Genomic DNA, 21,675 nt, shown 5'->3' with positions numbered 1-21,675 from the left:
ACTTTGAAGAGGTATAAATAACACAAGACTAATATGATCAAATGTTACTTTCCAATCCCTATTATAGCCTATACGAACAGTGAATAGTGAATACAGGCCTAAAAACATGCTGAAAAAATGCCGAGGCTTATTAGAAAATGAACAGCCGTTATTTACACAAAATGATGTGAACAATTCATACATCTTCAGGGGTAAATACTGTAGAAAGATGATGCCACATTGTAGCTAGATGTGTAATTGGCCTACATTTAACCAATTCAAGTTGATTCAGAGGGGTAATGCAGGCTCCAGCGAACCGTGTGCACGTGGATCTTTAAATAACCAGAAATGAGGAACTTTAAAAGTTTAATTTTCCATGTATTTTTCACCCAGGACCATTAGAGTGAAAGCGTAAAATGCGGGTTTATTTGCGATTGTCCCGGATCCAAATAGCCCCCAAACATCGGGTTACTACGTGTGGAAAAATGTGGAAGCAATTTGTGGTTCGCTTACAGATTGCGAGGTAAACGGTGAAGCACCGCGACTTAAGTTTGGAACTACTTGCTGGGTGTGATGCTAAAGCAGCACAACTTCTTAACAGGTGCGCTCTTGGTCTTTTTATTTGAGATAGTGTGATCCAGCAGAGCACGTCGCTTCAACCTTACGACACTTCACGACGCGCCTCACACTCACGGGGCCGCACAAAAAGGAGTGCTCTGACGTCCTCTGTTGGCTACATTGCTGAATTGAACTGTCCACTCGATATCCTCTTGTTCATCATAGGCCTGTTCCTGCTTCATAGACACGTTCGTGAGTTTAACCAATAATTAATATGAATTTACCGATGCTGAAAAAAATCGAGTGGACTATAATTTAAAGTAGCTGTATAGCCTAGGAAATGTATACAAAGGACAATCAAACTTCTAAAGATTAAGAGCCCAAAAATGGAATTAATCACCAGTAGGCCTTCGCAAGTCCAGAGGGACCCACGCAAAAGTGTATACGTGAGAAACTGTGTGAATCTGTTGTTCCTTGTTTTTTTACCCGCAAAGTAATATTAAATGCTCAAGGAAAACTTTAAAGTTTATATCAAATGTCTATACAGGGACAGATAAAACTATAAAACACATTACTGTGATAATCAGTAAACAGATTAACATAGGAATCTCTCGACAATGTGAAGTGGTCTCATTTTCTACGACTCGCAGCCGACGCTCATATACTCGGAGAAGGACGTTAAGAGGCCAACTCGACAGACTATCAACGCGCAAGTACATCGCATGAATGCTCTGCACTGTTTGCATTACTCAGAAAGGAAATGCAGGTGCAAGAGGGAGCCTGAAAGACTTGTTTTGTATATTCTTGTCCACTTTCGGGACACCCATTATTGTAAGGGACGGAAGAGGGGTAGGCGAGGTGACGAAGGGTTAACCTGAGATTTTTTTAAATGTGTTTTTCTCTCTTTCTCTTCACTTTGGCACAACAAGGGATTGGCTGTTTTATACATGTGGAGAACAGCTCCAAACAGATTTTAGGGGAAAACAGGTGCCAGCACTACCATCTGCTTTGAGTTTCACCGAGGCTCCCCCTCCTCTTGCGCGCGTATACTGCACCCCCAATCCTGCGCGGTCCAAAGTCTCTCCTGTTCTCTCCCCACCAATCACATCTTCTTCCCGGTCCAAACACATGCTTCAAATGGCACCTGGCTGAAGGGCGATAAAAGAGAAGAAAATGCTTCAAGAAATTAAACGAATTGACAATGAGACATTAAACCTATCCAACAACGAATCAGAATTTATAGACTACTTGACCGCCAGTTTGCACACATGCATGATTCCAAACTAATTAATGTGGAGGTAAATTTCAGCTCAGACGACAGATTACAGAATATATTCTAAACTGTTTCGACCAATGACTGAATATATAGATTGTGTATACATATACAGCCGATGGTTGCGAGGATAGATCAGTGGAAGTTGAGTGCGCCGTCTGCTTTTGACTGTCCTAAGATGAACTTTAGGCGTTTGGATCTTCTGGCAAAGGAAGGCTTCTCAATAAACTATGGAAAAAAACGAGCCATGGTGTAGCTTTTTTGTGCAGTCATGGGACTGTAATCCAAACACAGGAAACGAGACAGGCTCTAAATGTATGTTCCATATACTTTTGGTGCAATTGCACCCATGCACCGTCTAGAGCAGAACCACCTAATGCTTCAGTTAAACGGAATATATTCAGCAGTGTAATTTTTTTAGTTTTGAACAATTTAAAGTACTGTTAAACATGTAATCCAACAAATACATACAACAACAATCTCTGATTCCTCCAGTTAATCACGTCGCGTCGTTTAGTAGGCCTGTTCATCACAGTCTCTTGGTATCGACTCGTGGCTAATTATGCTCATTAGGCCAAAGGTGAATTTTAAAAGACCGAACAGAAACAAACAAGACAGGTAACAAATGTTAGTTCGTGTATATATGTGTGTGTGTGTGTGTGTGTGTGTGTGTGTGTGTGTGTTTGCGAGAGTCAGAGTTACAGAGAGAGAGTTGGGTGGGTGGGGGGGGGGGGGCTCTTTTGCTGACTTTGTCCTGTGAACTGAAAACGCTTTCTTGTGTTTCTTTTACAGTAGGCTATTACTACATGGCAACCGGTGGATAAACTTGGCCGCTCTTGAATTGTTCTGCAATGTGTCGGCCTATCCAGTAAGGAGGAAGTATGTTGCACTCATTTGTGTGTGGGCGAGATCTTTTTCATAACCAACAACTTTTATACGCTAATGCATGTCTCTGTGAGTGTTTCCACATGTTGAAATTTAGTAGCACTTACAATCGTTGTAATCACCTAATTTGAATTTGAACTGAATATATGAGTAGCCTACTATTGAAAACAAATTATTTCAGGTAATCTAAAATACAGGAATATTTTCATGGGGTTGAATAAAAACGTATTTGTGGGGGATTGCATTTGGAAAGTATAAAAATGAAACATAATGTTTTATGTGAATTTTCAACAAATGTCCGGATGTCTGGCTACATACTTGATCTTACATGCTCACAGTTGGGGTGCAAAGGGAGAATTTGCTGAGCAGCAATCCAGGAGACCTCTCTTTCTCTCTCTCTCTCTCTCTCTCTTTCTCTCTCTCTCTCTCTCTTTCTCTTTTTAGGGATCAAGCTCATTCTGTCAGTCTGTGGTCTGTTTGTCAGTCTCTCTCACTTTTACCCCTCATTGATATGTGCATTTGTATTGATGAAATGTCTGTTAACCAGCTAAATCTAGGGCTGCTATTAGCCGTCCATTGTCTGTTTTGAATATAGAAAAAAATAAAATAAATAAATTAAATATTGGGATAGGCCTCTAATGGAAACACCAAACGTGCTGGCGTAACACTGGGTGACAAGGGCACCTTGGGTTTGCAGATGTTCGCATGGATGACAGATGGTGCTGGCGCGGCTCAGGGAGAGATGGCAGGCCTTCTGCGCCAGCTTTGTGCCACCTGCACCCCCTCTTCAGCTCCCCGTCTATCTACACAATACCCCGACAGGGTGTGGCATGGTGTGGCGGGCACTGTTGTTGGTTTGTTTTTATGTGTGTTTATGTGTGTGTGTGTGTGTGTGTGTGTGTAGGATGACTCAGCACCTATGGATCATTGAGCTCTAGGTAGTAGTGTTGTACGCACATGTGTTTGCATGAGTGTGTGTGTGTGTATACTGTATGTGTGTGTGTGTGTGTCTGTCTGCCTGCCTGCAGCCCTTCTCTAACAAATCAGAATAGTAGGAAAATTGTTAGAAATCTGCCATTTTGATGCTCTGTCAGGATAAATATATATCTTTATACCCTGACTATTGATGCAATACCAGCCATGTGATCTAACAATAAGCCTGCTCGATGGCTTTAATATTGTCATTGCAGACCCCAGGGCTGCTACCCTGTACGGTGTATGCAATGGATGTATATTTTCAGAGCTCCGGTAAGCAGCAGACACCCAGACAGCCGCGACATTTTATTTCATTTATTGACCATTAACTCTATTTAGGCCTTTGGCACCAGGGTTGTTTGTAGGGGGGCAGCAGCAGCACCTCTCATTGGATGAAGCGACGAGCCAGATTCCCTGTAGCATAAATAACACACGCTGATTAAGAGCAGCACTAGCGAGCGGTAGCGTGGGTGGCTGCCGCAATATCCAATCATTTATTAACATGGCGGGTAAAGCAGCCAGCCCATGGCTTCATTAGAGGGACATTTTACGAGAGGAGAAATTATACTGCTTTTCTTCTTTTCCTTTTTTTTTTTTTACACTCAGACTCAAAGACAGGACTTGTGAAACGATATGTTTCAGAGAAATATGGCGCATGCGTTTTTGGACTCCACGTCTTGCCTGATGGATGAGTTCCACAGGCTCGGAGAGAGGCCCTGCTCAGCAGAAGACGGCTCGGATGCGGAGGCTCCTAATTAGGCCATTCATCTTTATGGAAACCCCAGCACCCAATCAAACCAGAGAGCCCTGGTGCGGCCTCAGCATTTGATAAATCTGTCCTTAAATTAGTGGCCACGAGAGCCCTGGGGCTCCCTCGCCCCTCATGGAAGTATCCATCATTGTGTTAAGCACTGGCAATAGATTTCTAGCGTGTTAGGTGAGAGCTAGTGTTGTAGGGACTGAAATGGAGGGCTGTTTTTAGTTTGAGTATGGAAAATAAATCTCATGTTGAAGCCATAGTGGGAGAGTGGAAGAGAGGAAGTTACAATAAAACTTAGATACCAACAAAGATATCTAGCCTGTCAAAAATGAAAGCACAATGTGATCATTTAGTTAATTCCTTGGTGTAAACAGAAGCTCTCCACACATCTCGTTTTCCTTGTAGACCCACATAACCTAATAAAGACCATTTAAATATGCGTGAATGCTTTAAGACGCTTTAAGCGAGCTAGTATGCTTCTTAACATCTGGGGTTAGGCAAATTATCCATGAATTAAACCCACCTCAGCTAACTAAAAGCCCTCTCATTCTAGTCTCCTATGACCTCAACCCCTTTACTTTCACGGAAGTGCATGCTGTGTCTGATGCAACTTGGCTCAGCACCACTGCACTAAGTCCTGTTGGAGCAGCTCGAACAACAGCTCAAAACATGACCGCAGTTTTAAAGTAAGTAACTGCAAGGGCCATTAGAGCCCAAGCCTGGTGGCTTGAAGGCCCCTGGGCCACATTAAGCGCATCTTTTCCACCAAGCGAGCCGAAATAAAGGTCCCTCCCACGGGTCACTCATACATACCCCTCAAATCAGATCAGTCCTAATGAATGTTTTAATGCCCAAATCGTTTTAAATCTCTCTCTCTCTCTCTCCCTCTCTCTATTTCAGTTTCCCTCTTAGCCACAGCTTCGCTGGAACGGAGGCAAGCTGATTGCCTCAGTGTCCTACAGAGCCTCTGCACCCCGGCACTAACTGGAGCTCCATGTGGTACATCCATTATGGTAAAGCTCTCTGTGGCTCCCCGCTGAACACCTCCCTCCTCCTCCTCCTCCCTTTCCAAACCATGCTTACGTCTGTGTTCCAGAATTGGGCCCCCTTCCAATCTGAACATTAGTTGGATTCGGTTTGATGTGATGGGCTGGGTTGGCGATGTATTTGTACTCCTGCAGGGGAGCACAGCAAACAAGGAGGAATCTTTACCTCGGATCAACGGCAGGGTCTCTGCACGGAGCCACTTCCAGGTGCCGTCTGGCCATCCCCATTGGCCTGACCGGGTCCACCTCTGAGGCTTTTCCCTGTGCGAGAGTTGTCTAGTACAGACATATGAACATTTGGTCGGCAACTCCCAGCTTCCAGTTCAATACTCGTGTGTTTATGCCTGACATTAATTAGCTTTCTCCCTCTCCATAATTAAATAATCCTCATGAATGGGTAATTGGAGCCCTCTGCATGTACAGAGTCTTGTTCATGCACAAGGACAGGATGTAAAATCATTTCAACAGCAGAAAAATCAATAGCATAAACAGCTGGGCCAACACACGTATTACAAGGAATTCTACTATTTTATAGTTTTAAGTCAACCCATACAGGAAAACCGCTATTTTTAGCACCAATGTACGGTGCTATTTCATTTGACTTTGTCCTTGTTCTTCTTTCTCTCTGCAAATAGAAGGGGCTTTGCCGCCAAATCCTTGTATGGTGCCAAATCCAGAGGAATGCATTCCATTGTTTATCTATGACTTGGGAAAACTATATTCTTTTGTTTACAGTAACGTGGTTTGGCTCCATGCAAATGCTGACTGTGCTTTTTAAATGCTGCCAAATGTTTTAGCGTCTCTCTCTCTCTCGTTCTCTCGCTGTGTGTGTGTGTGTGTGTGTGTGTGTGTGTGTTTGTGTGTGTGTGTGTGTGCGCGCATCATGCTTTTCTGTCCATCTATTAATCAGAATGAAAAGAGAGAGGGCTGACATAACGAGTTGAAATAGCAAAGAAATTAATAATTCAGACATTGATGACAACATTATGTTTATGGACATGCCAATGTGGCAATGCACATAGACAGACAGCAGACGGAACTGAGAAATTTGAGAAATGTGAAGGGTGGACATACATTTTGCAAACATCTCGGTTAATTTTGCATGAACTAATAGAAAATGTGGAGGCATTTAAATATTTGATCACACGGCCATATGGATAGGCTCACTGGGTACGCTCAATGGGGTTAGCCCACAGTGCACAACCCAGATAATCCCAGCTCTCCTCCTCTCCATAGGGCGCCATGCACAGCGCACCAGCACAGCCCAACTACCCATCAGCTCCTCCACCCCCCTGTGAGGGCCCATTGTGTGCCAAAAGATTTCCCACACATCTGAACTCCTGAGAATCAGCGTTGAGGAGGGACACGGCCATGGTGACCTCGATCCCAAAACTCCGTCACAGCTGATACGAGCGGAACGAGAGGGTTGTCAAACCAGTCATTTATGTCAACACTGGAGGGCTAGCTCGGTTCACAGATATACACTACTCTTTTGACCAGGTTATCACAGAAACATGTTAACCGGGGAGGTAGACACAAACACAAGCATGTTTTTTTTATATCATTCAAATATATTCACACAAGTGCATTCAACCACTCCTCACATCAATTTCTTGTCTTTTTTATTTAATGAATTATCTGCTACGTTTGTCCCACCCACTCAGCATGGATAAACCTGTGCATTCCTCATCCTTCGGATTTGGAGCGCTAACGAGGCCTATTTGCCAGCGAGTGACGTTGAGTTGATCCCTAAAGCTCTCTGCTTGGCACCAAACATGCCCAAATGAAGCCCATGTCATGCCCACCCCCGCCCTTGCCCCTCTCCTCCCCCTGCCATGGGAACCATACATCTTTAATGACGACGGAGGGCTTTGCACGCTCTGTGCCACACAAAAGCTGTGGCATCTGTCTCACTAAGTACTGCACTCAAGAGCACAACCCCCCCTTCCCCCACCCCAACCCAAACCTCCACTCCATTTGTTTCCATCTCTCCTTCTGGAAGAGAAAATTAAAAATAAAAGAGGAGTTGGTTAGAAGGGGGGGGGGGGGGGGTCTGATGAAAGAGGAAGGAAAAGAGAAATTAAAACAAAGAGGTCTTTTTTCCCTCCCAAATTGTATGTATGTTTTTAAATTAATTGCCCCCCTCCTTTCCCACCCTCAAGCCACATAAAAAGCAATACAATGGCTGAAAGGAGGTGTTAAAGAGTTGGTACTTGTGTTGGGCCTCATCTACCAACAACCAGTGCCACCTTGGCATGGAGGACTGAGGTCCCATCACCTTGGTCACTGGAGTTTTATTAAACCCATGCACCTATCCAGTAAGACAATGACACAGCCAAACATTGATAATCAAATTAATATTTTAAATGCTTGGAAGTTTTTTTTAAGATGATCTTCCACCTACTAACCCTTTTCTCACACACAGTACTGTGCAAAGGTTTTAGGCACTTCGGGTGTTTCACAAAACATTTGTCTGACAGTTACTTTCCATCCTTAATAGCCTTAGTGTACCACTGGGAAGTATCATATTTTATATTTTCAAACATTCTTTCTAAAAACAATGGAGTATTCAAGTGAGTTACAGTATGTATATGCTGTTAAAGAAAGAAAGTAACAGAGTAACAGACCACATTGCAGATTAAAAAAAATAAAGGCCACCAGCTCAGAACTGGCAGAAACCAGTGTGATTTGGGATGACATGAAGAGACAGAGAGATTCAAGACAGTCTAAATCCACCAAAGATCTGTGGTCAATTCTACCAGCCAATCTGGCCACAGTGACAGAGCTGTCAGTCTGTTCTGTAAAGAATTGTGAGGAGTGATGAAAATCAATTTAATCAGGATAAATAACGACTCGTAATAGCAAAAATGACAAAAAGGTCAGACCATGTTTCAAATCACGCGTATGAACACAAGCCTAATGTCAGGTTTCCATATGTTCAGTCTATGGTACAGTTATGCAACCGTAACACCTACCTACTCCTTTATCATTTGCCTGCCCACAGCAGGCCTTTCACTTGTAAATGTGCATATTGGCCTATAGCCCAGGCCTACATTAAATCATTAATCCAAGTTAAAATTCAGCAACAAAATACACAAACAGAGAAGTACTGTTACTGAATATTTAAAGCAATATAAAACCACAGAAACCAAAAGCTGAATTATTAATTTTCGGTTATTCATTGTCAAGTGGCAATATTTGGCTACTCTTAATAATTGTAGCTAGGCATGAGAGTTGCCAGCTACATATGTAACTCCCCATGACATCACTCAGAGTGGGGTCCTGACAGAAAAGATGGCTGCCTCCGTACTCAGCAAAAGGACGGCATTACTTGTAGATGCAATATCTTTTTCTTTAAATACATTTGCTCCGAGGATTTCTTCTTGTGGTGTCCTACAACAGATCGTTAGCTACCATGCAAAGCTTTCAAAGGTAAATGTAAAGGAACCGTATATTCCCGATAAACAAAGCGAAAGAACGCCCGTGTGGCAAAAGACAGCTAAATATGACCGCAAGCTCTTTGGACGGTACGGCGCAGCCTCTGGTATCGACCCTGCAAAGCTTTGGCCAAGCCACTCACAACTTGACGAAATTATAACAGAGGAAAAAGAATGGCAGCCGTCCCTTGAACAAATGGTGCAGAATATCACAATCAAGGACAAGGAACTGGCAGATAAACGTCGGGCAAGGTACAGTAACTTATGTAGCAATTGTGCTAGCTGGCTAGCCTGGTTCTCCAATGAAGTGGCAGCAACAAGGTTTACGGCCTCGTAAACAACGGTACCGCCTGGATGTGACACATTGCACTGGTTTTGCGTGGTCACCGAATATGTCAAATTGTTAAATATCAGCAGAGTCCAGTGTAGTAGAGCCCATGGTCAGTTAAGTAGACATCTTGCGTATGTTACCAGAGGAAACAGCAGTAGGAAACCTGCATAGACTTCTAAATTGTGCTGAATCAATTGCATACACGTATTTCAAAACATACCAAAATGGAAGATTTAAGATCGTTTGGCCTTTGGCAAAGCAGACTTACTTGAAAGCGTTAATTGGAAGCCCGGATGTAACTGTACCAAGAAGTTGTTGCATTAAGCTCTGAAAATACCAACACTGCGTCATCTGCGTGACAATGTCAGAATATATTACATTGATTACAGCCAACTCTCTGGCTGCATTGATTGGCAGGCCAAGCAGTCTACGGCAATGTGACCCTAATAGATGGGGTCTGCCAGATATTATAATTTAAGTAGGCAGAGGCACATTTAGACCAAAGGTCTTAAATACCAACCACTGCCAGAAAATGTGATTTTACATTTAGTCATTTAGCAGACGCTTTTGTCCAAAGCGACGTACAAGGGAGAGAACAGTCTGATTTGATCAGAGACACAACATCTTAATCAGATTAAACGTTTATAGATTGTATTAAAGGTAGTTTATTGGTTGAGGCTAGTTTGTTTTCTTAGTGAATAATAATGCCATTTTCACTCTGATGTTCTTTCCATATTTACCTGACCTTTTCTTGTCTGTCCCTCAGAGAGAAACTGATCGCTGCAAACATGGCCAAGATGCCACAAATGGTGGCTACCTGGCGTCGTGAGAAACGGGAGGCCAGGGTAAAGCAGAAGGACGAAAAGGCTAAGCGGGATCGGCTGCTGGCTGAAGCCAGGGAGCGTTTCGGCTATGCCATGGACCCACGTAGCCCCAAGTTCCAGGATATGATCAAAGAGATTGAGAAGGAAGAGAAGAAAAAGAAGAAGCTCCTGAAACGGAGAAAGCGGGAGGAGGAGGGTGGCCAGGCTGAGGGTGCCACTGCATCTGGGCCAGCAGACTCCTAATGCTGAGCCTAAGGCATGCAGATGGTTGTACATAAGAGTCTTGTATGTTTGGACATTAACCATTGTTTTACCAGTTCAGCTGAATGGAAAGCATGGTATAACTGTGTATTTTTTTTCCAATAAATTATCGTACACAATATAAAATGTATGCTTTTATTACATAAGGATTTAGATTATAATTTAATATACAATTAGCCTAAAGGTTTTCTTAAAAGAGGAGAGTGGAACACACATTGGAATGTGCACACGTAGGGCAGGAATACTTCAAATGTCTCAGCTAGTGCAAATGCAATGGGGCCGTTTTCACAGCTTTCCTGAATATTTCTTTCACAATAGCTGACACTTGTCCACTTAACTTCTAGATGAAGACCACAGGAAGAAAATTGATTTGCACATTGATCCGTGCGGTGATAAAATACTATGGTAATATTAACCATGACTTGTAATGTAGTGAACTGCACTAAACATAATGCAATATAAGACCTCAAGACACTTTATTGATAGTAGGTTCAAGTGTCTTGACAAAATGTCATTTTAAAATTTCACACACGTGTTCAATTCTCTTTTTTGGGAATATTTAAACATAAAACAGAATATCACTGCTCCTTCGGGAGGGGTGCAACAGTATAACAAAATACCATCCAAGAAAAAACTGATCCTCATAACAGTACATCCTCCTTGTTCAGGGAAGGGTTAAAAATAGCCATGCTTATCACTAAAACACCACTGATTTGCCCCATATGAAGGATCTGTGAAACATGCTTTAAAAGGAGCAGAGTTCCTTTCCCTGGAAGGTCAGCTGATATTACAGTGCAGTTGTCTCTCCCTGGTCACTTGTGTCAGCTTTCAGTTTAGAGAGGGCAGCGTGGATGCGGAAGTGGGTGCGAGACTCCATGGAGTACTCTTTGTAGTTGTGTCTGTGGAGAGGAAAGTGATGGATAATAGAACTATCAGTCATGTAGAAGGGCATTTAGCATCTATGCATTTTAATTAGATACTAATGCGTCTAGAACTGTAGTGGTGATGTAATTCTGAGGGAACAGTGAAAAGAACATTTTCTAATACTTTATGCAAGCAAACTCTTCTGCAAGCCAGATCTCACAAAGATGTGATGAGCTGCTACTAGGTGAACTCTGATGAAACGGTAGGCTGTTTACTACAGAAGCCAGGAGGATAATAATCCATGTTTGTCTTGGTAAGGTGCCTTAGCATTTGTGTAAAATGCTGCTTTGAACCAGGAACTGTGAGGACCTACTTGGCCTTTTGCAGTCGCTTGATTGCCTCTTCTCGCCGCCCAAGGTCAATATAGAGAAGGCCTAGCTCCAGCAAAGCGTTGGGAACCAGGTAGTGGTCAAACTTCAACTTCTTCTCACTATGGAGTCATCAGATCACACAAAGATACAGTTCATCTATGTGTGTCTGACACTAACTACCTTATATATAGATACCTTATTATTTATAGATACCTTAACACTTACATTGTGCCAATCATGCATACATACTACATGGAATTTTCAGCCAATACATAGGTAAACGTCAGAGTACTACGGTTGTGACTTTAACTACTGTTCGATCTTGATTTACTAATTTGTCAATATTCATGTGTCTAGGTCAACTGTTTAATGCATACGTGTAAACTATCAGTACTTCGACAGAAAAGCGGTTAGAGGACTCACTTGATGCACACAGTGTTGAGACATTCCTCTGCTGCTTGGATTTTGCCCTGGTTCTTAAAGCACAGTCCCTTCAGCAGCTGAATGACACACATGTCGTCTAATGTATATTCATTTACTGCGAAGAAAAAGAAACTAAACAGTTGGAGACACTTCTGTCATCCATTCACAGGCATCCCTGAACTGTTTACATTCACATGGTACCTCCCCTAAAGAATGTTGCACCACTTACATTCCCTTTGCAATAAGCAAAGGCTTTAGCAGTGACTGCATTTTGTCAGTACTAGTAGATTCCTACCTTTGTACTGGTTATACTGGTCAAAAATACATTATACATTTATGAGCATGGTGTAAATGGCCTCTTGGCAGAATCAGACGTGTGCAGTACCAGGTGACTCCTGTAGAGAGCGCTCTGCCTCCAGGAGAGTCTCCATCATGCCTTCAGTGAGCTCAGGCCGCTTGCTGATCATGGCAAAGCCATTCCACATGTACATCATCTCCTGAGCAGCAGAGAAGCAGGTTGATTGGTTTAGTTGTTTTCATTTTTCTTCTAATGCTTACGTGTGTATTGATTGTGTACAAAAGAGAGAAAAACAGAGATTGACTCTTACGAGCACTGGCACTTGCAACCGTATGGGACAGCTGGCTTTGTAGCGGCGGGCTTTCCGAATGGCAAACTTTTCCGTGGGTGGAGACTTGCCTGCTATTTTCTGCTTCAAGGAAGGCACCTGTCTACGAGAGACAAGTCCAAATTGGGAGAGAGGCAAGGGAGGGAGAGTGAACACAACAGAACAACTTAGACATAATGAGAGAGACATAATACGGCCTTTGGGATGGAAATTGCTGCTTGGTTTTCACCTGAAGAGCTCCACCTCATTGTCCCCGAAGGGTCTGGACTCTTCGTGAGGCAGCATACTGAGGCAGGCTGCCTTCATGTACACATACATGGCCTGAGAGAGGGCGAGATGGACATGAATGGGAGAAGGATACTGGGTTCAGAAGTGCTACTGTAGAACATTTTTGTGATATTTGGCAAAATTCTCTTCATATTTTGGCAGCCTCCAGGGCAGTACGATGTTATTAGGAACAACTGCTCGCTAATTCAGGCTCTTTGATCGGAAGGACACAATAACAAAGCCATTCCCAGACTCAATCAAACAGTATATGGAACCAGTTAGGACAACAATCTCTTGTTATATTATCTGATTTTATGTACAAGGCCATTGTGCAATAGTGAGTATGTATTTTTGGGTGCAAGTTGTGCGCATGTTTAACTGCACAAATGTGTGTGTGTTTACCTTGGACCATCGGCTCTCCTGACTCAGGAGGTCTGCGTAGAAATAAGCCATCTTCCAGAAGCGTTTGTAGGTGAAGCACCACATCAGCTCCCAGTAGCACATGTGGTGAAACTGCTTCCAAGCCTGCTGGGCCTTGCAGCCATCCTCAAACAGCGCCACCGCCTGGCCAAAACAAGACACAACATGCCTTTCCCATTTATCTTTCCCAGGCACACACGTCATGACTCATGATGTTAAATTGGTAGACTACAGCACAGCGAGCAAGTTCCCTTTTATTTGCGGCAAATACAATTAAATTGTGACAACCAATTACTTAGATGAGCTGGTCTCTCTTGTCTAAACCAGACCAAGACCTTTTCACTGGACAAAGCCAGGTGCTGATGTGTTTCTAAGAAGCTATCAAGCTTTGTGGTGATATTTAATCAGCAGGCTGTCTCCACTCCCTCTCTGCGCACCTCATCAATGTTCCCCTTGATCTCCTCCGCTCTGCCCGCAAAGAAGAGGAAAATGGCACCCTGTCAAGAGAGAGAGAGAGAAATAGAGCGAGCGAGAGAGAGGAGAAATTAAATAGGAGGCATTTCTTGGCTGATGTTTGATGCAGTGTTCTGCTCAGCACAGCAGGCCTTGACGTTGATGCCACATAAACAAAACAGTGTTTCATCAACACAGCATTACACCAAATCACCAAACGGCTCGCCTTCTTGCTGGCACCACTTCTCCAATTAGTTATAACTGCCTTTTCAAAAAAGATGATTATCAGAAATGGCTGATGGCCACTATGCAATGCTTGGCCACCCTCCCCCGGAAGGCGCAGTATTCAGAAAGACAGCTGAGGACTATGACTCACTCGTGGATAACGCAGGCGAAATGGCTTCAGCAGGCTCTCCGCCTCGGCCACATCAGCCTCCCCCGTCCCTGGGGCACACATCACGCACAAATTAAAGCATATGGACTGTAACATCAGTGCTCTGTCTGCAGGCTGGATGGACACCAGGGGACCATCCAGAGCTTTCTGGGCTGAGACTGACAGTATGATCTGGATTCAGTTTCGGTGAGCACACCAAAAAAACAGTCATTTGTCCGCTAAAAACTAGATAAAAAACATCTGACATAGTGAAATGCGTGGCCGGGAGTGAGGAGCAGGAGGAGTGAGAGGTTACCGAGTATGAAGGAGAGGAAGGTGTAGTGGCAGAGCAGCAGCAGAGCGGACAGCATGGAGCGCAGGTTGTGTGAGAGCGCCCCCTGGTGTAGCTGTGATAAACCATACTCCTACAGTGCACAGAGAAGAGGGGTTCATGCGAGCACCTGACATGTTCACGACACAAAGGAGCTAGATGTCCCTCTCGTCACAGACAGGAGTTGTTGGGGACAAGGAGAGTCTCGTGCGCTTGAATATCAGGCAGTGAAACAGTATTACAGAATTAGTTAGCCAATTGTGTTTTACCACTGACAATGCACAGGTGGAAATAGTATCACTGGTAACTGATGGAGATCATTTTCAAACACTGTTAATGACTTAAGTGCCTTGTATTATTAATTACCTTATATGAATCATGTACTTATGTAAGCAGGAACATGACTTTTCTGTGTTTCTGCGTGTGTGTAACTTAGAATATTAGGTGCCACTTAGTCTGCATTTGTACAAGAGCGTGTTTAGACCAGAGGTGATAAGCTTCTTCCGACCTTGTGCAAAACTGCCATCCTTGCAATATAGGGAGCCTTGGATGTCAGAGATCCACCACGTGGTTATCCCTGCTGAACGCTAAACTTCTGTCTATATAAACCTTGTGCGGTGTGTTTGTCATGGCTTCACTTTCAGCCTTGTGCTGGGAGTGAGCCTGATTGCAATTGTTGTTGTTGTTTGTCTAATAAATACTTATATGCAGCTCCGGAGTCCTGAGGTAACTAGGGTGAATTTTCACCTATCAGTAACAGTGTTTATGAGGGAGTGAGATACCTTGTCACCAGAGAAGCCTGCAAACTCTAGAATCTTCAGGATCCGTGGAGGAAATAAAGACAGGGTCTGATGTAGGCAGAAAAAAAAGATCAGGCAAATAAAAAAAAGAAACACACCAGCTGCCATTCACCTACTGAAAAAAGCTCTCATAATGCTTATGCATACCAAGTTAAAGGCTCCGATACCGAAGGACAACCCTCCCTCAAGCTGGGAGTGGTTGGGCCCTGTGCGAGGCCCACGTGATTGGACAAAAGTGTGGAGCTCTCTGGATAAGAAACAGCGTCATCATTCACACAATAACCCAACAACTGTATTGGCACAAAGCATGTCTAGATAAGGTAGAATCACCACATGACAAATAGCTAAATGAATGAAATCCTGCTCTGTTAATACACAATAGCCCAGTGGCAAAAACTAAAAGGAAACTGCCAGATAGTTTTTTCAACAGCGAGAGATAGATTAAGAGAGATAGACAGATAATTTCCCATCTCATCTTCTTCCCCATTCCAATCATTTCAGCATTCATGCCAAGAAAACTGACTTGTATATGAGGTAGCTGTTGCGCACTTTGAGTCCTCCTTTGATAAAGTTCACCATGTTCTCGTCCTGTGTGGGCAACAAAGGACACATTCATAAAAGATGAGGCCACAGACAATAGTGGAATGTAGGATTCCTCTCTCCTTCCAAATGGAAGGTGATGCAAGTTTCTTTTAATACAAGTCTGATGGTTTTCCATTTTATTTTATTTTTTAAGACCACAGTTCCACAGACAGGAGGTCTGATATGGAGTCACGAGAGCGGAGTGTTTGAGAGAGCTCCACCTGACTGACCTGCAGGAATGTGAGAGCAGCTCTCTGTAGAAGGCACTCTGCGTAGCACACCTCAGCATGGAGTTGCTCTGCGCACACACAAGAAACACACATATTAAACATTCGCATACACAGACACACACAAAACACGCATCAACACGCAGCCAGAAACACAAACAAAGCACACACAGTTTCCCACACAATCAAACCATGATTGGACACAATTGGGCTGTGTTGTTCACAAAAGTCTCCTGTCATTTTATTTTGTACCTGCTATGCTAATCAGAGAAAGTGATCGTGGTCATAAGATATGCAAAATGTCATGGTCAAGTGAAAGAGTGCTATGAGCAAGCTGTTAACATGACTGCCCTATGCTGGTAGAGGCATGTGTGTTGTTATAATGTGTGAAGTTGTTCCAATCGCAGTGGTGCTTCCTCAGTTCCTCAACAAACATGTCTTCTTACCCTCAGAAAAATTGTCTCCAGACAACTTGCTTGCCAGTGAGCCAGACTTTCGACGAAACCTGTCACAAAATCAATAAACAACAAATGCAAATTGGACAATAATTTCATCAAAAAACAACAAGAAAAAGAAAGCAACGTCTCAGGATGCTAATGTGTTAGTGAAAAAAACACAAGAAAGCAACGTGAGCACTGTTTCCAGCCACAAAAAGGGGAAGAAGAATCTAGTTAAGTAGCTGCTAGTTGTGAGCTCAAAATGTATGGTGGTGGTGGTTGTTTTTGTTAATTTAGTTTTTTTCACCCGATTCAAAGTAAACTGATGATACATGAAACACTATCTGGAATACACTGTATACAATGTAATACCCCTCCTGTTCTCAGTATGCATTAACCGATAGAATTGGAAATGCTGACCAATGTTAAGTGCCTCCTTTCCAAAACGAATGCAAATACAGGCAAATGTCTCACACAGATGGCTCAGCTCAGATCCCTTAATGAAGGAAACCATGTCTAAGATGAAGCTTTCTAATATGCTGCCTGCAATAGTATCGGTAGTAAAAGGACAAGTAACGGTTTATTTCCCTTTATACATACAACTAGTTTCCCCAAGAAACTAAGCAAAGCAAAGACCTGGACAGTATATGGTTTTACTTGTAAAGAAAAGTCCACATGTTCAGTATCAGACCCACTGCCTCCCTGAGGGAGAGTTGCAGACTGAGGATGTGAGAGTGCCCACCTCTGGCACACCTCCTGTGCACATTTCATGGTGTTTCCAGCGTTGACAATGTCTTCATGCTGGAACGTCATCATGGCCTGCATCTCCAACACTGTGGCATAGATGAGAGCATGGTACATGCTGTCCTTGGCACTGGCAGAGTTGGACATGAGATGAGATGGATTTGCATTAAACAAACACATACAAGGTCAACTTGAAGAATTCTGAAGAACATTTATTTTGCAAATGTCAAAGACAGAAGCAATCCGTGTTCAACATTGTCTTCAAAATAACCAAGCAACCCTGTGAGTGGCCTATAAAGATAAAAGATAATTTTTTCTCTGTTTATAGCCTCTCATCTTTTCACACACCTCGTCATCTACATCGCCCCCCCTCCCACACACACACACACACACACACACACACACACACACACACACCTTGGTGGTGTGTTTATACGCAGGGCGTTCCACACTGACTGTGGAGCTCTGGGTGTAGGCTTCGGCAAACACCTTACATCCTGGTGGAGGGAGGGAGTCTGCCTATAAGACTACAAGAGCCTTTCAAAGCAGTAGCACTTAGTGACACCACTCTACACTGTAGGTTTACAACAATAAGATGCCCTTCAACAAAGCCACTACAATACAGTCTATACTAACTATACTAAACTAACAACAGCATCATTTCAAGCCAGTGACTATGGTAAGGGTCATAATATTGTTGTTGTACCGTGGTCTTAGCTTTTCCAAACTCTCACTGAAGTGGTTGTTGAGAAAAAGGTCCAGGGCTTCCATACACTCCTCCAGACATCCCTGCAGGGTCATCGATGAGGAGCTGACACACGCACAAGCACACACATCATACTCAAAGGACTGAAGTGCAGGAAATTCAACAGCAACTACCTTTCTAAATAGAATAGCCAAGTCATATGTATACATGTAGACACATATGATGAAAGCCTCACAGTTTCATTTCGGGATGGCAGTCCCTATCTACTGAAAGGAACTGAGGTTTAGAATTCCATTTAGGCCCAGTCATTTTATCTTGTCATGAAGAGAATGTACAAGTAATCTTGTATGGATTTTATGCTTACGGCCAATGGGGCATTTAATCAGGCAGCTTAGTAACGCGGAAACATCACCCGCTTGAGCACACAGCTCAAGGTGTCTCATGTTTACTGAGAACATAACATTTGTATGACTCTTCACGACATGGACATAAGGCTACAGGAGAAACCCATATTTACAACTACTATCTGCATAAGGATATTTATCTCATTTTTTCCGTTTTCTAAGCTCCACAAAACAAAGCAAGCACACAACACAGAAGATTACTCAATAAGTGATGTAAAGCGAAGTTGCTGACAGACAAGGCTACAGGGAAATAAGTTGCTGTCTGCTTCCGTCCAACATTACAGAGACAAGGAAATGACAGCGTCCACAGAAATATAAATATAATTTACGTTTACAGCATAATGAATAGACAAAGCACAGTGACTCTCTATACATATTCAATGATGATTTGTTTCTCTTCTAGCATATGAAACAGGTGAATTAACGTCACTTACTTTTCAGCCACAGGTGCATGTTTCCCACTGGACATTTTCCCTTCACGGGCCTCGTGCGTAAGCACCTGCAGAAAATGCAGGGAAGTCCGTATATATTTGTGAGTAAAATGTCTCTTCACCAAGGACCGTACGTTTTACAACATATGCTATAAACTGGTCATCCCCACGAACCGTATTATGGGCCCATGTAGACTTGTGATACCCACGAAACCGTCTGAATGGCAACTTGACAAAGTGCAAACGAATAGTGCTTTTCACACGGATAAGGTGCTTGTCCAGAGTGGGTGTGCTCGACAGTGGCAAGAACTGCTCGACTCCTCCTTAGCAACGCCGCGCATAGGCTTACATGCCACGCATACATCAGATAACCTGCGACATGTTTTTTTTTTTTGTTTGTTAATAAATTAATTCACTTGAAATGTATTTTCTGTAAGGTAGTGAATAACCACATATCTTACATACAAAAATAAATTCTTCTGTTAAAAGACTTTCTTCCCCTTCTGAGGCTGTTCTTGCACTGAAACTGTTTGCTCAAGATGTGGTCACAGATTGTCTTTCTTCTGAAAGCCTGGTAGTGAACTTTTAACAAATTCAGGCTCCTTGATACATTCTTTTGTATCTTAATCTAATATTCACATATTTACTTGTAGGCTATGTCCACTGATTCATAGCCACATTAATAGTTAGGTCAAACGAAACGATGGTAATCAAGATAAGATGCCAATGAACCGTCTGATATTCATATTATGTCTAACAGAGACTACAAAAATTAGGATATGACCAAAGAAACAAAGGCACTTAAGATAAACAAGCAATCATAAACATAAAGCCAGTTTAGCAGACACAGCAAAGATATAGAACACAGCAAGCCAAATTAATAGATTAGTTAACACCCAGACAGACGGACAGATAGAGATAAACTGTGCAAATGGGGGATACTGTCAGTAGAGGGCAGAATGCATCTATGTAGGAGAGACCGGGTACAGGTGAAACTACTTTTTTTTTCGCTAGAAAGTTACTGCTTTCATTTAATCATGCAACATCCACCTCACGTCTCTATATTTACTTCACTAATTATGACATAAAAAATATAGTAATAGTCATTATGTTTAAAAGTTTAAGGTTCTTTGAGAACTGTAAAAAGCGATGTATTATTATTAATATTAGTTTTGTTTTTCTTTACCGATTTTTGGTCGACGATATCATATTCTTAGACTTCACCGATCCACATACATTCAACTTGGCAAGATTGTAGTCTCGAGTGGCTGATATGGTAAAAAAAATTACTAAATTGTTATGGGGAGTTGGCCTCTAGGCGTCGCATTAACCTAGTTTATTACTATTTATTTGTGGAGCGGCACCATCTAGTGATAAATGTTCAATGCAAAAACCTAGTACTTGTGATGTAAAGGTTCAAACTTAACAGAATTTCACACCCTGAAGCACTACCACATTCTTTGGACCGAATTAAGTCAATTTAAAAAAAATTGATATGCTTACACTTGCCTACAGTTGGCTTGCTCAAGAAAAAGGACGCCAAATGGCCAATCAGAATTCAGCAGCCAATAATCACCTGTGATGTAAAGGTTCACACGCAATAAAATGCTGCTGGTCGCGGTTATATTTAAACATATTATGATAGTGTATACCCCTGCCCTATTATAAATGTTGTTAATCAACATTTTGCATTGTTTTCAAACATATTCTTGCCTTATTATCCTACATTTTATGCATACATGCATATAGCTCAAAACTGTAAATAAATGGTAAGTGTATTTAAACAAAGTTCATATTGTTCCTTTTGTATACATATACATTTCACAAAATGCTCAAATTTAACACAAGAATATACCTGTTATAAAGTCACACACATATTCACTAGATAGGTTGCAAAACCACAGAACGTAACTGCTTCACAATCCGCCATATCCACAAACAATAGTTCCTGAAATGTTCACTCACAATAAGATGTGCAAACCTTTTAGTCTATTTTTGCCAGAAACATTATGATTGTGATAACACTTTCTTTGAAACGAAAAATATCTTATTTCACTTAACTTTTGCCCATTCTCTGGGCAACTGGGGCCCTACAAACCTGCACCAAGTAAGCCTCGCTGCTCCAGGGTTGATGCTTGAAAGATGATCTTTTCAATAGCTAGAAACAACCTTGTTCTGATCATTAGAGATGTACTGCTTTAAATTTATTTTATATGTATATATTGTCTTGCATGTGTGTGTCAGTGACAGTGACGCATTCTGGGTCCCCTGTCCCCCAGGCAGCCAGCAAGATGTTTAGATTTAGATTATAAGGGTTTCTGATTGGGGATGTTCAGATTTGGAATACCCTTTTTTCTATAAAAATCTGGTTAATCAACATTTTATAGCCTAAGTAGTTGTATCATGGTAATACCTGAATAATCCTTCTAAAGAAATTGTATTTAAAAAAAATATATATCAGATTGGATATGTTGTTGATGCTATAATTCAAATGTCTAATTTTTGGACACAGGTATATTCATTTTCATTTTACAAATAGTAAATCAAATTAATGTGGCAATGTAAATATATTAATATTGCATCATGTGTTGATGTGGTGTGACTTCTATAGGCAATCTATAGGTATTAAATATGTTACATAAACACAAGGTGGTTGGACTGTGAGTAGCTTCTTGCTGTGCGCACTCTGAACACCCAGGAGGCTTTCGAGCTCAGAATCCGTCCATGCTCATTCTGTATGTCTAGCTCAAGCACGTGTGCCTAACTTTTTTCTAATTTTCATCAAACTGCCGTGAGAGCCTTTGTTACAACTGCCCCTGTGTCGGGGACAATTGTAACATGCCAGTTTGAATAGGTAAAGTTTATGGCAACATCCATGCGTTATTCA

The 21,675-nt window shown here is 42.2% G+C and overlaps 2 protein-coding genes and 1 long non-coding RNA gene across 6 annotated transcripts; 2 read left to right on the top strand and 1 right to left on the bottom strand.

Moving 5' to 3' along the window:
- Positions 1-617: 617 nt before the first annotated feature.
- On the top strand, positions 618-7,472 carry LOC116221475. Of its 2 annotated transcripts, XR_004164135.2 has the most exons (4): positions 618-789; positions 2,603-2,689; positions 3,393-3,549; positions 5,331-7,472. It is a non-coding gene; the product is annotated as an uncharacterized LOC116221475 (long non-coding RNA). The 2 variants fall into 2 exon arrangements; XR_006152483.1 differs by having other exon boundaries at positions 2,603-3,549.
- A 1,263-nt stretch (positions 7,473-8,735) lies between these two features.
- gadd45gip1 (growth arrest and DNA-damage-inducible, gamma interacting protein 1) lies at positions 8,736-10,450 on the top strand. The gene is made up of 2 exons (XM_012825719.3): positions 8,736-9,165; positions 10,011-10,450. Exons 1-2 carry the CDS (start codon positions 8,771-8,773, stop codon positions 10,309-10,311), a joined length of 696 nt encoding a protein of 231 aa, XP_012681173.1. The 5' UTR covers positions 8,736-8,770; the 3' UTR covers positions 10,312-10,450.
- A 604-nt stretch (positions 10,451-11,054) lies between these two features.
- On the bottom strand, positions 11,055-19,704 carry zgc:158403 (tetratricopeptide repeat protein 39A). Of its 3 annotated transcripts, XM_031571874.2 has the most exons (19): positions 18,963-19,704; positions 18,792-18,856; positions 17,954-18,058; positions 17,246-17,377; positions 16,513-16,571; positions 16,070-16,137; positions 15,781-15,845; positions 15,405-15,504; positions 15,240-15,305; positions 14,443-14,551; positions 14,130-14,197; positions 13,738-13,797; positions 13,283-13,444; positions 12,843-12,934; positions 12,596-12,716; positions 12,373-12,484; positions 11,988-12,102; positions 11,567-11,683; positions 11,055-11,228 (listed from the first exon to the last, which is right to left on the bottom strand). In XM_031571874.2, exons 2-19 carry the CDS (start codon positions 18,824-18,826, stop codon positions 11,117-11,119), a joined length of 1,698 nt encoding a protein of 565 aa, XP_031427734.1. In that variant the 5' UTR covers positions 18,827-18,856; positions 18,963-19,704; the 3' UTR covers positions 11,055-11,116. The 3 variants fall into 3 exon arrangements, with proteins under 3 accessions (XP_031427734.1, XP_012681189.1, XP_031427756.1); XM_012825735.3 differs by having other exon boundaries at positions 18,792-19,704; XM_031571896.2 differs by lacking the exons at positions 18,792-18,856; positions 18,963-19,704 and having other exon boundaries at positions 17,246-17,336.
- Between the last annotated feature and the right edge of the window lie 1,971 nt (positions 19,705-21,675).

This window comes from Clupea harengus, chromosome 1, assembly GCF_900700415.2.
Source record: "Clupea harengus chromosome 1, Ch_v2.0.2, whole genome shotgun sequence".
Lineage (NCBI taxonomy): Eukaryota > Metazoa > Chordata > Actinopteri > Clupeiformes > Clupeidae > Clupea > Clupea harengus.
Note: the sequence above shows the minus strand (reverse complement) of the source record. Positions and strands in the feature narration are given on the sequence as shown.